The sequence below is a fragment of the Aspergillus brunneoviolaceus genome, assembly GCF_003184695.1.
Source record: "Aspergillus brunneoviolaceus CBS 621.78 unplaced genomic scaffold BO95scaffold_95, whole genome shotgun sequence".
Classification (NCBI taxonomy): Eukaryota; Fungi; Ascomycota; class Eurotiomycetes; order Eurotiales; family Aspergillaceae; genus Aspergillus; species Aspergillus brunneoviolaceus.
The window spans coordinates 114,148-128,994 of NW_020290825.1; the positions used below are offsets into that span (position 1 = coordinate 114,148).

The following is a 14,847-nucleotide window of genomic DNA, read 5'->3' on the forward strand; positions in this document are numbered from 1 at the left end:
ACGCCGAGCTAATGCAGATGACAAGATCCCCAAGATTAAAGGAGAGAATTGAAATAAATCGGATCGAAAAAGGGGGGGGGATATCGAAGAGTAGAAAAGGAATGACTTTTAGACCAGATATTATGGTATAAAAATGGTAAGGTTCGACGGTAAAATGGTAAAAGGATCGACTAACGGCCGCCTTTGGCTCGCTGAACTCCGAGGGAAATATGCATTTTTCGGGTTTCGTATGTGTGTGTGTGTGTGTGTGTGTGTGTGTGTGTGTGTGTGTGTGTTTGTGTCTGTGCGTGTTCTGGGTCGATTTAGAATTGAGGTGGTGGTATGAACAGGCGTCACGTGGAATGAGGAGGGATTCGGATTGACAAGGTCATCTGATGCGAAGTATATGGTGGTGTGATGACGGCGCAGCATTTGGAGAAATTTTAGATCTGCGTCGAGGCTCCGATCAAATTCGGCTGCGAGATGCTCCCGACCTGCCCCGGTCTGAACTTCTTCTTGCGCGAGAAGCTGATGCTCAGTCGACGGCTGAGTCGGCGGACCGGCGGGGTCCAGGCTTCAGTCGAGAGAATCGACATGGGGCGAGATTTCGGGGGCTGCGGATGGGCCGGAACCGCGTAGTAGTCCATTGTCGTCGGGCTGGCGATGGAGGTGCTGGACATCACCGCGTCCTCGTCAATCCCGAAGAAGGATTGGCGCCGCCGGCTGAGGACCTTCTCGCTGGTGCTCTGGAGGGACATGTCTTCCACAATATCGTCGAGGGCGTGGGAGAAGCGCCGCAGGAGCTTGGGCTTCTCGCAGATCGACGGGGCGCGCTGCTCCAGGCCGTACATCTGCAGCGGGGTCGACTCGGGGACATCGTCCCTCACGGGGGTGGAATAGTAGCGGGGGATCTTGTAGTGTTCCGGTCGACGACGAGGGGCGGGCGGAAACCAGACATGGTGATGCGGAGATTGTTGGGAGACGGGGCTTCCGGAGTAAGAGGAACGAGATGAATCGGTGGAGGCGGAGGTCAACATCCTTCTATTTCCGGCAGTGTGTGTGTATGGATGTTTGTGTTGGGTATGGTGGGTAGGTGGGTGAGTGGGTGAAGAGAAAGAAAAGAAACGAAAGGAAGATATTGATTGTTAGGGGAAGGAAGAAAAGAAAGTTGCAACACGGATATGACGAGGGAGGCTGAAGAACGATAGTAGACTAGAGACGATAGACTGGGGGAGGAGTTGTAGCAGCAGCAGGGGGGTTGGTGGTTAATTGACAAAGTGGACAGAGTAGGTAGTAGGGGTAGCAACGAGAACGAGAGGATGAGACCAACTCTCAAACGAGTCAGATGGTTCGTCTGTACTCGGTGTCGGGGGACTATAATTATAGCAGTTTACGGTAGCAAAGAAAGGACGAGAAAGAAACTAAAAGGAGAAAAGTGGGGGCATCCGGAGGATTCACGGCTTCACTGGCCCAAGACGGATGGAGATGGATCCAGTTATTCGCAGTGAACTGCCAGTGAACTGGTACCAGTGGTAATTCGGTGTAATTGATCGGTACCAACTACGCGAAGTTGCCAGTGATGGGCCTGGTGGGCAGGAGAGAAGACTCGATGGGATATGCGGATATGCTTAGGAAGCGGACTGAATGAGGAGAATTATCAATCAGATCACCTCTCAAGATCTGTCTCGTACATGTATATGTACTATGTACTTAGTATCCATACTACATACATACTACTAGGCACTCTAGCCGCCTGACTGCGCCGTTTGCCGTGGGTAGGAAGCAAGCCGATTGGGGTGAGCCAACCGCCTTGACTGGCTCAGTGACGCGGCAATTGGTCGCCATGTCAAACACGGTTCTATGGTTAGCTACTCTGGCTGAAACATGCATGGACGACATCGTTTGATCCGCTTGTCGACACGCACTCAGGTGATGAATAGATCTCAGGAGACTGCGTGGATGTGTGGAAGTGGTGGGAGTGGTGGAAGTGATGGATTTGGAGGTGTGTGTGTGTGTGTGTGTGTGTGTGTGTGTGTGACATCAAAGTGGAGGAAGACAAACAGAGCAAAATTATTGTAGCATTCATTGCATACTCGGACTAACTGCGAACTGCCTTACCCTAACCACCCTGAACTAGTACTGTATCCCATTACCATCACATCACTCTTCCTTACCCCTCGTCCCGATCATACTGATTCCTTACCAGTGTGACCAACCTGGCGATGCTGCGCTCAACCGAAGGAAATCATCAAGAGTCAAACTGGGGCGGGCCCCGAGACTAGTGAGTAGTGTCGAGCCAGCCACATTGCCCGCTGCGATGCAAGGTGAAACATGATTTGACTCGCTAGTGTCAAATCGGTTAAAGCGCAATGATCTCATCGGCCGCAGGGGCAGGCCCGCCGGGGCGGGGAGGGGAGAGGGGGGGCATGTGCAATGCATTGCACTAGCATTGGTCTGTTTTCTTTCTTTCTTTTTTTTTTCCTTTCTCCGTACTGCCAGTCTGGCACTGCTGCAATATTCGGAAGTCATGTACGGTACGGGCACCCTTCTCCAGCCGAATGAAATGGCGTGCTTGAGAGGACCTTGGGACTTGGGTGTACTGTACCCGAGCACAGTATTGAATCAATTTGCTCAGCCAACCTTCAACTTTTGAAACTGATTCCCCGGTCAACCTGCGGTTCGCCGATCACGGCAGCTTATTATTGACATGATCCTCCTGTTGGCTAACCTATGTGCGGCTCAATGAGCTCCCTCCATTGTTCCACGGGGCAGAGTTGTGGTGTGTTGATTCTCTTCCTATACAACGAGAAAAACAAAGTAGCTAAAAATTTTTTTCCACAATCCACTTCCTCATTCACCGTCTCTTCGTATCCAAACTTCGGCTCACTCACCGGTAGTTCCCACCAGCAAGATCTAATAAATCGAAACACAATGGCCATGCCCGACAGCTCGGGCGTTCATCAAGGGCCGGGAATGTCCCATGTACTCCGTAGAAGCTCAGACATGAGCTTGAATTTTCCCTCATTTTCCGCGTTCTTCCTCGGCTGCATCGGATTTAGGCAGAAGCATATACCACTGGACAAGGGACGGAAAGGCCGTCGTCCAATTCACGAAGACAAAAAACCCAGAAAAAACAAACAAACAAATAAATAGCCGCCGCCGCTCCACAATCGTCAATCTAGTAAAGTCTCCACCGTACAAAGAGTCAAGCACTTCGATGGATCAATCCTATTCCTACCGTATCTTTGCTCCCCGGAGAAAAAAGTATGGGTCAATGGACGAATGACGCGTTACTGATTTGCATGTCATATTGTCAATCCGTGCCGATTGACATACACCACGGTTGTCGTCTCCGTTTGTGGTGGCAAGTTCTGCGATCTTGGATGGTTGTATAATTGGTGGACGCCGATGAGAAGCCCTAATGTGGCACACGGCGTCCCATGGCTATGGTTGATGGACGAGGCGTCTTCCCGGACGTCTGGAACTCAGCCACGACCGTTGCTGTCGCGTACAGTCAGTCCACAATCACAGACATTCATGACAGTTCTAGAAACTTTGCGGCGGGAAATCCTATCAACTGATGGTCATCATAGCCGACAATACCTACGGTAGCTCTCATGTCAGATACATGGATACACACGATTGAGCAGATCTTCGCCACTAGATCGGAAGCCAGGCTCACCAAAACCCCCGGTTTGAACGCAGACATCTTCGTCGGCCGGTGCTATATTTGGATCCGTGGACCAACGGATGGCGTCAACGTAAGCACAGCCATAGAATCGACTTCCCTCCAGTAGTGTGGCTACCACGTCAACACGATGATGATGATGATGATGATGATCCGTACATTCAGCGTCGTCGCAATGCATCAACGAACTGTAGTTACAGATGAGTAGCACTCGCACTTGAGGCTGCATCAGCCGGACCCCACTGCCGTCGATCATCTGGAGCGCAAAGACGCGCGCGCGCGCGTGCAGGCCGTCAGTCCGTCACGCACAGTCCATGAGGCATTGAGTCTAGTCCGAACTTCATAAGAAGCGGTCGGTCGGTCGGTCGTAGTTGATGCGCTGGGCGGGCCTGTGCGAGACATCTGCTGAGGGCTAACAGCGTGGACACGCAGCGAGCATTGGCCGTATTGGGTCGGCTATTTTGACCTTTCGAAAGATCAACACCTGACTGCCAGTGGCTTGACGATGTGCGGATGGATGGACAACTTCGTGTTATACTAAGAGTATACTACTCACCCAACAACCCCCGGACCTCAATTGGAACAAGACCCCCGAAAAGGAACCACCGCCCACCCCTATTGAGACGAAAATTGACCTTCCATATGATATCGAAAACTCATCAAAAACCCTCTCTACCCCTAGAGTTCAATAGCAAAGCACCACACAGCCAAGCCAAGCGCAAAAGCATCTAAGACAAGCCCCCTCCCGAGTCTCCGAGTGTCCCCCACCGTCGGCGTCGGCGCCCGCGCCCGCGCCCGCGCCCAGCGGAGCACACTGCCTGTCGTCTAACCCTCCACTTAGTCCACTATAAACCACTGAAACCCTTCTCAGGAGACACTGTCCGAGCATCAGATCTGAGACAGGGGGAGGCTATACCTTCATGGCCAAACCAATCATTCGCATTCCGTCGAGTACGGCACAAATACAGCGGTCCTTTGCAGAAAGACATACGGAGTACATCGCTAATCAATCACTTATCGCAATCGATAACATGCAGTCTTAGTGCACTCCGTAGTAGTGTATCAGCTAGATTACAGTGCAGCCAGCATTCCTTCTAGAAAGAACCCCCGTGTGCATTCCACGCCAGCGGCCAGCCGGATGGTCGGCTAGTTACCTGCCAGGAACGTAGGTTGATTTCGGTGTTGGTGGCGTTTCCCCCATCTCCAGTCTGCCCGATACCGCCAGCCGTCCAGTCCAGCACAGTACACTAACTACACTGCACTAGTCAATTTACCACATAACAACAAAAAATATCCCAAATTTTCCTTATTCACCATGAAAACGCAATTTCTGCCTCTCTCCCAGGCTCAGGGATAATAAGCGCTAACCAAGCTACAGTACTCATGAGGTATTCAAAACGACCTTAATCCCTCGGCTCCAAGAAATCAATAAATAGGGGTTCACTACCGCCTTCGAAGAGAAAACGGGCGGCGGGCCCTGCCCCTATTACGGAGCAAGCAAGTAACTTAAGCAACCAACCCTTTTACCCTCAGCAGCATGTCATCAGCAGCAGCAGCAGCAGCAGCAGCAGCATCTCTCCACCTTTCTTCCTTCATTCATCTTCTTCCATGGTTACAACCGATCCATGGCCTGATAAGTTAACTCCCAGTAGATTCTGGCCGCTTTCTCAAATCTCTACCGTTACAGTAGACTACTTTAAGTCCTAATAGTACCTCCCCAAGTCGCTCACTCATACCGGTACATACATGGTCTAACTTACCTATGCGGTAGGGTGAATGACAACCAGTCAGACCCTGAACCAGGGGGTAACCAACCGTCCAACACAATTTACCTACAGGCACCCGAAGACCCTGAAGCTAAGGTAGCTACTCGTAGCAGCTACGGTACTCCGTACCTAACTAGCTAAGCCCGCTAAGGCTAAGGCTTGAAGCCCCTGCTCCTGCTCCCCTTCCTTCCCTTCGGCTGGGCAAATAATGCCCCGTAGACTAACGAGACTAACGCCAAGAGCTGTTAATTAAACAGGGTCCCCCCCTCCCCCCCGGGGCCCTTCAAATTTGGCTTCGTCGGGAGGTCCCTCGGGGGCCAGGATTCACAGATACACTACTTCGTACACTAACGCAGGAACTATCGGCGGACTACGGACTAGTTCTACTAAAGCCTGAAGGATGGATGGATCTTGACGCTACCGGCTACACAAGAGGGCGGCGCCTCGCCCGCCTCGGGAGGGTCGGAGATTAGGTGGGGGTCTGCATTGCTCTAGTTCAGTTTGCCATGACTACATTCGGAAGAAGGTCTGATTCCTCAGGGCTCAGCTTGGAGATGGGATTACCTCATAGGGGAGAGGACGGAATCGGATTTATTCCTAGCCAGGAATGTACAGGATCAGGCCCCTCGGGTCGAAGTCAAGAGAAGGTTAAGTAATCAGATAAATACTTTTTCAATCCATAGTTGGCTAAATCAATAATCACTAAAAACAATCAAGGGTTCCCAAGGTATCAAAGTCATCAATCATGAAGAAAACAGCAGACCTCACAAAAAAATATGGACAAGAAATCCATCACCACCAAAATGCTGATACATGATCAAGGCGTCCTGTTCATGCCGTCCTGACACCTGTACATGAAAAATAAAAAAGAATATGCAAGAAATGAAGAAATGTGCCCCATGTCCACCCTTTCTAGGTATAAATCCCATGTCCCATCCATCCCATATACACGACTGGAAAAGAAAAAAACCCCGAATGTTAGTATCGTCTTCCTGTTTGCCCGTTTTTGTTTGCCCGATCCTTGTCCGTTGTCCTGTTCTTCCTTGACAAGAAAAGAAAGCCCGAAATGGAAGAATGCAAGTCGAAAAAAAACCACCCAGCGCCGTGAAATACACCAAAGAGAAAAGAAGAATGGGTAAAACAAGGGTTTGTTTTACATGAAAGCACAAGAGGATTTTGCGTTCAGAAGAGAAGAAAGTGATCCAAAAGTTGATCACAGGCGGCTTGCTAGGATTCATCACTGCTTGGAGCGGCGATGCTAGAAAGACGCATGCAACAAGCCGACAAAGCCATTCGCTAAGGTTTCCTGGAACCTTTACGCAGCAAGTCCGTTGAACTGCGCAGCAGCCTGGCTGGCTTCAATGCTGCGGAAGTTCAATCCCAGAGTGATCAGTTCCTGAAGGCTGGCATTGACCTTCTCGTGCATAGCAGAGTCCTGAGGCGTGATGTTGCTGATCTCCTCAAGCAACCGGGAGCGGCAGTTGTAGTAGTTCCTCTCCGCATTCTGAAGGCGCTGGTTGTGGTGAGCAGAGGTCTGCTGAGCAGCCTTCAAGGGGTTGGTCTGCGACTGGGTGGAGCGAGTGCGCTTCATGGTTGGGGCGGCAGTGACGCCGGTCACCCGACGCTTACGTCCAGTTTCCTTCTTCTTGTTGCTGGGTCCAGTGGTAGGAGAGGCGTCGGGGGAGCTGTGCCTCTCGGAGGTGTTGTAGTCGTGAACCCGTCTCATGTGGTCAAAGAGGTTCCATCTGCGGGGGAATCCATAACCCGGAACGGAGCGGTCGCATCCGTCAAAGAGACACAGGTGAGGGTTGTCACCGTGGCCGTGGAATCCGTGGGCTTCGCGCTCGTGGCGGAACAGGCAAGCATTGGACGAGAACTGCAGCTGGGCATCCATGCACGCAGGCATCTTGCAGCGGTAGGGCTTGAGGTGGGAGTCCAGGTATTTGCTAATTCTAGATCAATATCATTCCTGCCACCAACAAGGACGACGATACTCACTGGTAAGCACACTTCTGGGTAGTGGGAGGGTGGTTGCAAGGCTTGTCGGACTTGGCATACGGGCAGTAGTACTTTCCATCACTGAAGGTAGGCAGGGAGTAGTAAGGGTGATCCCGTGGGTTGCGCAGCTCGGCGCTTTCCTTGGATTTCTGTCGAAGAGTGTCCTTGACGGGCAACGGGGGGAAGAAGTCTGGATCCTGCTTCACCTGAGGTTGAGACGGTGAGGTCTGAATAGTCGGTCTACGAGCACTCTTGGTCGGTCTGATGGTTCTGTTGCATGTCAGTACACCCGTCAATATGTAAACTCAAAGGGGACTAACCGGTTGGGGTCCTGTTCACTCAGAGGAGGCGTGAGGGGGAACAGAGGGTCTCCGAGGTTGATTCCATGGCTTCCAACGGGCGTGGCAGTGATATCCTTGAGCATGGCATCTTCGTGGGTCATGAAAGTGGGGTATCCAGTGTGGCAAGAGGTAACAGAAACATCATTGCTTGCTTCAGTGAGAGGGGGAGAGACGGGGACGGGCTGGAACATAGTGGTATATTGGTCCATGGGAGATCCTTGGTAGTTCCTGGAGTCTGCGACAATGGAGTTCCATGCGTCGTTGGCAGCCAGGTGGCTGTCATCGGTGTGAGAGCTTTGGCCGACGGAAAGAGCATCGTCGGTTGAGCAGGACTGGGCACCATTTGATCCACAAACATCATTTTCAAAAGCAGAGAAGTCAACCAGGGATGAGTAGTGGTTGAACTCTTGTGCGTGGGTGAAGTCCATGTCATTCTGTTCGGACATATCCTGGATGCTTGAGAAATCGGACCCGGCGTGATGATACATTACATCATTGGGGCCAACAGTGGTTGGCAGAAGCTGTTGGGAGAATGAATACGACAACATCTGGACTTCGGGAGATTCAGGCTTGGACATGGCACCATTGTCAAGTGCATCCACATCGCTCAGAGCCCAACCCTTGAAGTCACTGGGAGTTCCATGGCTGTGGTGGGTACTTGAACACAAAGAGAAATTGTCCTGGCTCGAAAGTTCATCATCCTGGATTCCTCTGGAGGCCATGTTGGAGAGTCCTGGGATCATTTGTGATTGCCTTGACTGGGAAATGTGGTCCATGTGGTGCATAGATGACTGGGACAAAGACATGTTTTGTGATTCAGACTTGATCTGAGGGGTCATTGTATGTTCCAGACTGGCTGGAAGGTTGGGGCAAGCACTAAAAAGCAACTTTGAGTCAGTACACCAACTTCGCTTGATACGAGAAGCAACAAAAGCAAAAATTCAATCGTGCATTGGGAATCCATGATGGACCAGGGCCTATGATCATGTTAGATTGAAGACTCGTAAATGTTAGGTGAAGATCTACCAACCAGGTGGGTGAGAGAAAGAATGAGATCCAGGTACTGAATGGGTCCATCTTGCGGTTGAAAGTCGGTTTGAAACGAGGCCGATGGTCAAAGGGGAGGTGAGTTAACCAGGTCGTGATATCCAAAAATGATTGGCCTAAGTGAAGTGATCGGAAGGTGAACGATGGGGCCATGAGTGCAAGGGTCGATGATCCATTTGAGTCCAATTACTACAAGGGTAGCAACAAACGGTACGGGACGAAGTGAAATCGAGGCTGAAGGATACGGTCCAATATTTGTTGTCTTATTGTCAATCCAGGTCAAAGCGTCAGTCCTGAGGCCATGCTATACATTGTGAATCCAAGTCGCGGCAATTCTTAATCCAGGAGAAGGTGGAATCCAAGTCTGGTACGGGTTCATGAAGCATCAAACAATTCCAAGACGGTCAAATCCAAGGGCAGCATTCCAACTTCCACACAGGCTTAGTGTGAAGAGATCCAGGGGTTCCAGGCAGAAGCAGAAAAGTGGTCCAGAAGTGTCGAGAAGAGTGTGCAACATTAAACAACACTCAAGAGTGTCCAGTCACACAGCGGCCGCTGTGTGACGCATGTTTATTCAAGCCACGGCAAGTGGATGAAGTTCGTTCTTTGACGAAACAGGCCAGATGGGTTTAAAAGTCCAGGAAGTCCAGTGGGCGATATGCGACGGGGCGAAAGTAGGCGAGACGGAGATCCAGAACGGGTCGAGAGGCAACAAGCGCATGGGGAGAAAAAAAAGCAAACAAGAAACAAAGAACGAGGGATCTACCTGTTATTCGTTGTGCTCAGACACAAGCCCGGGAGAGCAAAGAAAGCAAACAAAGCAAGCAGGTCCGATCCAGGATATGGACTGGGTTCCAGAAAGATAGATCAGGCTGGTATCAGGGCCAAGGAACTGATTCTGCGTTTTTTCCTTCAAGATCCACGGACTGGAACTTGTCTGACAAGAGAAAAGAGGCCTGGGAATCGAGTAAGATGTGGAAGAGAGGAAGCTAGCTGATTTGACTGTGACAAATCGAGCACAAGAGTGATGAAGTGGGGTGGTATCTCGAGAGTAGAAGTGGAAGAAGAGTTGGGTATCGCTGATGTTTGGGTATCTAGAGTGGGAATCTGTTGGGTTTCTTCTTCGAGTCTGGTGTGAGATAAATAGGAAAGGTCGAGAAGGATTCCATCTGGAGGGGCATCGAGGGCCTTTAAGAAGCGATGGGATCGCATCCTTTTTTTTCTCGCTCAGGAGACAGGGCGGGGGTCGTGTGTGTGAGAGGGGTGGGAAAAGGAGAAATTGCCGTCCAAGCGTGTGCCGGGCTTTGCATGCTCATGCAGCAGGCGGACTGCCTCATTCTTCCCAGAGTGGGAGAGCAACGGACGATGATTTGACCCTGCAAGACATGGCGGTGATTATGGTGCAGCGCCAGGTGGTGTTGTTCGCGCACTATCTACCAATGAATTAGTGGAGAAGCGGCTTGACGTGGCCGGGCGGGAGAAACGCGATGGATGAAAGTGGATGAGGATGAGTGAGAGTGGATGAGAGTGGATGAGAGTGGCCGAAGGTTGGATGGAAGTGGATGCGGATGAAGGGATAGTGGATGTATCATTTGGCACCGGCACCACCCGGGCAATTCCTTCCAAGGAGCGGTGAGGCGGCACAATGGGCGTGATTGGCTTTTCGCCCCGTAGACTGAGCATGATGCAATGGCAGGCAATGGCAGGCAATGACCGTCGCGTGCAGAACTAACAAACTAACGCAGCGCCCCTGACCATCAATCAGAAGTAATCAGAAGCAATCAAGAGCAATCAGGAGCCGGTCAGAAGCCATCAAAAGCCCTCAGGTTCAGCCCCCGCCTGCCCTCGTGAAATTCACCAACTCTCGGCCTGCCATCGGCTGGCTGAGATAACAACACGTCAAGACCCCTCCTCCTCTCGGGGAACAGGGTTCTGAACTCTCCTCCTGCATCGCATGCAAGCAAACAGCGCTGTCACAGAACTCTCGGACTCACGGACAACTTCTCCTCCTTCACCCTTTCACCCCTTCACTCCGTCCACACCCCACTTTCCCAAAAGTACCTACAGCTCCGACGATGAGGTGTTACTTTTCATCAGCATGAATAGGGACCTGCATGGATCTCGAGGATCTGGTTTCGAGGAGAATAGGAGGCAGAAATCGTCGCATCTGGCACCACAGTCTCCAGATGCGCTGGGAGGTTGGGCAGCAATGTCATCATCTAATTACGGATAGTTTCGGGCAAGTGGGAACTAGACGGGATCTAGTGAAATGATTTTCATATTTTAATTGCTTGTCTTAGAATGGAATTAGATATTCAAGAAAAGAACCTGTTTCTGGAGTCCGCTAATTACGAATACCGAGGGAGAACTCCGGATCATGGATTCCTATTTTACGGAGCGCTCAGGATCTGTGTCTGAAAACAGGCAATGTCAGCAATGGCCAGCAAATAGAATGGCGGGAAATGACAATGCAACAAGGCAGGCATGGATGTGTATCAGATAAAATTGAAAGATGGTATACGGTTTTCGTTCAGCGGTCCGAGACCTCAGGTGAACTATGCTTATTGGTAGGTTGTTCATCATCAAGGGCGCGAGGGCCCTCCAGCGAACATCCATGCGAAAGGAGGGGCAAGAGGAGAGAAAAAAGAAACAAATGGTCTGCTTACCTTCAGCTGATCTGTGAGCATGGTTGCCGATTTAGGCGACGGGGAAAAAGGGCAAGGACAGGAAAGCCTGTTTCAGCATCCGACCTGACAGTTTCGTGGACCTGTCAACATAAAGACAGGAGGTCCAGATCTTGTCATGTCGGATGCAGACAGCACGACAAGGCGACAGCGCGACAGCGCGACATGCGCAGGTTGGCTGCTGAAACAACGCGAGGGTTGTCTGTTGTTTGAGAGGGAAAGGAAAAGAATTTTGGCGTGTGGGAAAGCGGCTTATGAACCAAGCGAGTATCACGTGAATTTGTGAGGTTTGCACTGAATCGTGGGGAAGTGCCAAAGTGGGTCGGTCATGGGTTAGTCAGACAGTCAGACACTGAGTGGCTTTCCAGCTTCTATGGTTCGTTGTCCGGGCCGAGCCGGTTGGATCTTGTTTCCAAGTTGCGACTACGGCGGCAATACTAGTAATTCGAAGACCATTCCTCTTGAGGTAACGCTACATTTTAGCAGCTCGAGATTGGGATGCTCCGCGACATTGCCTTCAATTCTTCAATTCTTGGTGTTGCTGTCAATCGCGCTTGCACTTGAAATGACTCCGGAGTAGGGCACGGTCTATTCCATCGCGCTCTAATCGGAGCCAGCCCTCCCATTGAGAGATTCAATTGAATTGTCCCCGTCCGTGGTACGATACAATATATCCAGATGCTCAATGGCGTAGACACGGCGCATGTTCGTTGGCTCGATCTCACTACAGACGCAGCTGAAGCACAGCATCATCTGAAGACGTAGCGATCTCTTGCATATGACTTGAGAAATATATATTGACGCTGTGTGTCGGCCTTGCCTTGCAGTGCAGTGCATATTGGCCACAGAATTGACTCGTTACACTGAGCACAACCTGCCTCATCAGGCATCACATGACGGCGGTGGCTCGGTCACCACCATTCTAGCATCGAGACCGCGGCCTATTGACATCACAGCATCTTGTCAACACTAACCCATTAGCTGACCTGCAAGAAGTCCATCAGCCATGAACTGGACCGGAGGACGTCTCCGACGTCATTCTGCTATTCACGCAAAGAGCAGGAAGCAGAAGTTCAAGAAGCAGAGCACAAACACAAACCCCATGGCTACGGGAGCTGCGCTTCTCGACCTACCAGCGGACTGTCCTCGGCAGTCGCCCGGGGAGGTGAGTATATCCCACCATCGGCACGAGGTCGTGCAGGACAGCTAATAATGAGATTGCACAAGCGTAGCAGGGAAGGTTCTCCAGCCTCCGTCACCGAGAGTCACCACAGACCCTCCAACGACAAGGAAGACTCGCAGCCCCGCCAGCGTCTGGACCGCCTCCGACGCGAGCTCCTGAAAAAGCCCGATTGGGCCGCCGTTGCCGCAGCACGGCCAATCCAGATCGCATTCCCCACTCCAGAGTCACAGGCAAGGTTTGGGAAGCGGAGAAAGATAACGGAGAGTGATCGGACGAGACTGGGCACTTCTGGCTCGCGCTCAGTCCATGTTGTACGGCATAGGAAGCGCAAGGGTTCTCCCATGGAGGCGGTGGACTTCTCACAGATGAGTCTGAGAATAAACGGCAAGCGAGTGGTGAAGAGAACTACGGACTCTGTACCGGATCAACCAGTCAATGTCTCTTCTCAGTCGATGCTGCTGGACAGCGACCGACCAGTCCCCACCAATCAATGCGTGCGGGCGCATTCGCCTCAGAGTTTCGATGGCAGTGATGTCTTCCAAGACAGCTCGCTTTTGCTTGGAAGTAGCAAGCCGTCGGTGATTGTACATCCAACATCATCGGTTCTTGACTATGAGTCGTATGCCCCAAATGCAGCAAGTGTCATATCAAACAGTGAACTGAAGCGATGCTTGGGACCACTTGAGAATTCTCAAAGCCTGAGACCATACTCGAGTGATGCTATTAGTCCTAGCCTGCAACCCCGGAGAGCCCCACGTGTCATATCGAAGATTGTACTCGAGCAAGATCTACTTGAACAGAAGGACTTGCAACGATGCTCGAGTCGAAGTACGAGTCCCAATCGGGAATTACTAGTCCGGCGACGGTTCACAATCGATAATCAGATTGACGCTGAACGAGAGGGTATGTTAACACTGCCGTGGACTCACAGAGGTGGAAGCATGCCTCAGGATCAGTACAACAAGGACAGATTGAACACCAGAACCCGGTCACCGCTGTCGGTCGAGTCAGATGGGCGGAGACTGGACCATCTGTCAGCTACGACTCCGCTTCTCCATGAATATGCCTGGCTCCCAGGACCACGTCTCCGACTGGAGAAAGAAAGACACAAAACTGACACGACGAGTTCCAGATCACGAGCAAGACCTACCACAAGCTACAGAAATGCAAGGCAGGATCCATCGCTGAAGGTATATGGGCAACCCGTGCCGCCCGAATGGGAGTCTCATTGCCGACCGACACAAGCTCCAGCATGGGGTTCAATGGATATGGCGAAAGGACTATCGTCTTAAAATCCACCCAGCGTCGGCACGCCACAGAAATCTTCAACATCGGAAGCTGCTCTAAGCCCGGGCCATTTTAGATTCACTAATCCCAGACTAGAACCCAAGCCTACCGTGGACTACCGAGAGTCTATTCTGCCCTGGAGAGCGACTGGCCCGACCACTCGACACAGACAACCAGTCCATACGTCTGGCTTCGTGCTCTGACGGATGAGGATGACGAAGGCCCTCAGTTGCTCGTTTCATCATTAGCAGTCCGTAGTCAGTAAACTGGAGATAGTGTGGATACATCCCAATCATAAATATCATCTAAAAGCAATGACGAAGCATACTTCAAAATCACCACAACGTATATACCTGCAGGCCAGCCCGGAGCATCGCAAATCTAGAACGCACCCTGCACAACCAACCCCGGCCTTCCCACACTCCCATCAGCATCCCGACCTCCCTCGACCTCAACCTCAACCGGCCCCAAGAACTCCCTGACCACCTCCTCAAACACCTCCTCCCCAATCTCCATATGCCTCCCAGGCACAGTCCGAAACACCAAGGCGCCCTTCTCATCCAACTCCCGCAACCCAATCCAATCCTCCTTGTAGATCTGCCTATCCCTCAACCCAACCACCACGCCATCAGCATCCACCCCGGCAAACCACGCAGACTCCTTCGGATGCACCACCCCATCCTCCTCAAACATAAGCATCACAAACTTTTCCAGCGTGCTCAAATTCTCCTTATACGTCTCATTCTTGACCTCGCGCTCATTATTCACATCCGCCAGGAAATTGCTGTGCTGGAGGTAGAGCTCCATCTCCGATTGCTGCTGCTGCTGCTGCTGCCGAGCAGCCCCAAGTTGCGCATCCCCATCCCCCTCCCCC

At 51.5% G+C, this 14,847-nt stretch overlaps 4 protein-coding genes across 4 annotated transcripts; 1 reads left to right on the forward strand and 3 right to left on the reverse strand.

Annotated features, from left to right (window-relative positions):
• Nucleotides 1-422: 422 nt before the first annotated feature.
• BO95DRAFT_468586 (uncharacterized protein) lies at nucleotides 423-1,016 on the reverse strand (the record flags this gene model as incomplete). Its single annotated transcript, XM_025589372.1, has 1 exon — nucleotides 423-1,016. The coding sequence occupies one exon, from the start codon at nucleotides 1,014-1,016 to the stop codon at nucleotides 423-425; it is 594 nt and encodes a 197-aa protein (XP_025437188.1).
• Nucleotides 1,017-6,660: 5,644 nt separating this feature from the next.
• On the reverse strand, nucleotides 6,661-9,053 carry BO95DRAFT_295164 (putative C2H2 finger domain protein). Its single transcript, XM_025581739.1, has 4 exons — nucleotides 8,803-9,053; nucleotides 7,752-8,749; nucleotides 7,432-7,701; nucleotides 6,661-7,379 (listed from the first exon to the last, which is right to left on the reverse strand). The coding sequence occupies exons 2-4, from the start codon at nucleotides 8,609-8,611 to the stop codon at nucleotides 6,749-6,751; spliced, it is 1,761 nt and encodes a 586-aa protein (XP_025437189.1). The 5' UTR covers nucleotides 8,612-8,749; nucleotides 8,803-9,053; the 3' UTR covers nucleotides 6,661-6,748.
• Nucleotides 9,054-12,509: 3,456 nt separating this feature from the next.
• On the forward strand, nucleotides 12,510-13,978 carry BO95DRAFT_486082 (uncharacterized protein; the record flags this gene model as incomplete). Its single annotated transcript, XM_025590436.1, has 2 exons — nucleotides 12,510-12,668; nucleotides 12,710-13,978. 2 exons carry the CDS (start codon nucleotides 12,510-12,512, stop codon nucleotides 13,976-13,978), a joined length of 1,428 nt encoding a protein of 475 aa, XP_025437190.1.
• Nucleotides 13,940-14,847, reverse strand: BO95DRAFT_447719 (alpha/beta-hydrolase). Its single transcript, XM_025587693.1, has one exon. It carries the CDS (start codon nucleotides 14,778-14,780, stop codon nucleotides 14,355-14,357), a length of 426 nt encoding a protein of 141 aa, XP_025437191.1. The 5' UTR covers nucleotides 14,781-14,847; the 3' UTR covers nucleotides 13,940-14,354.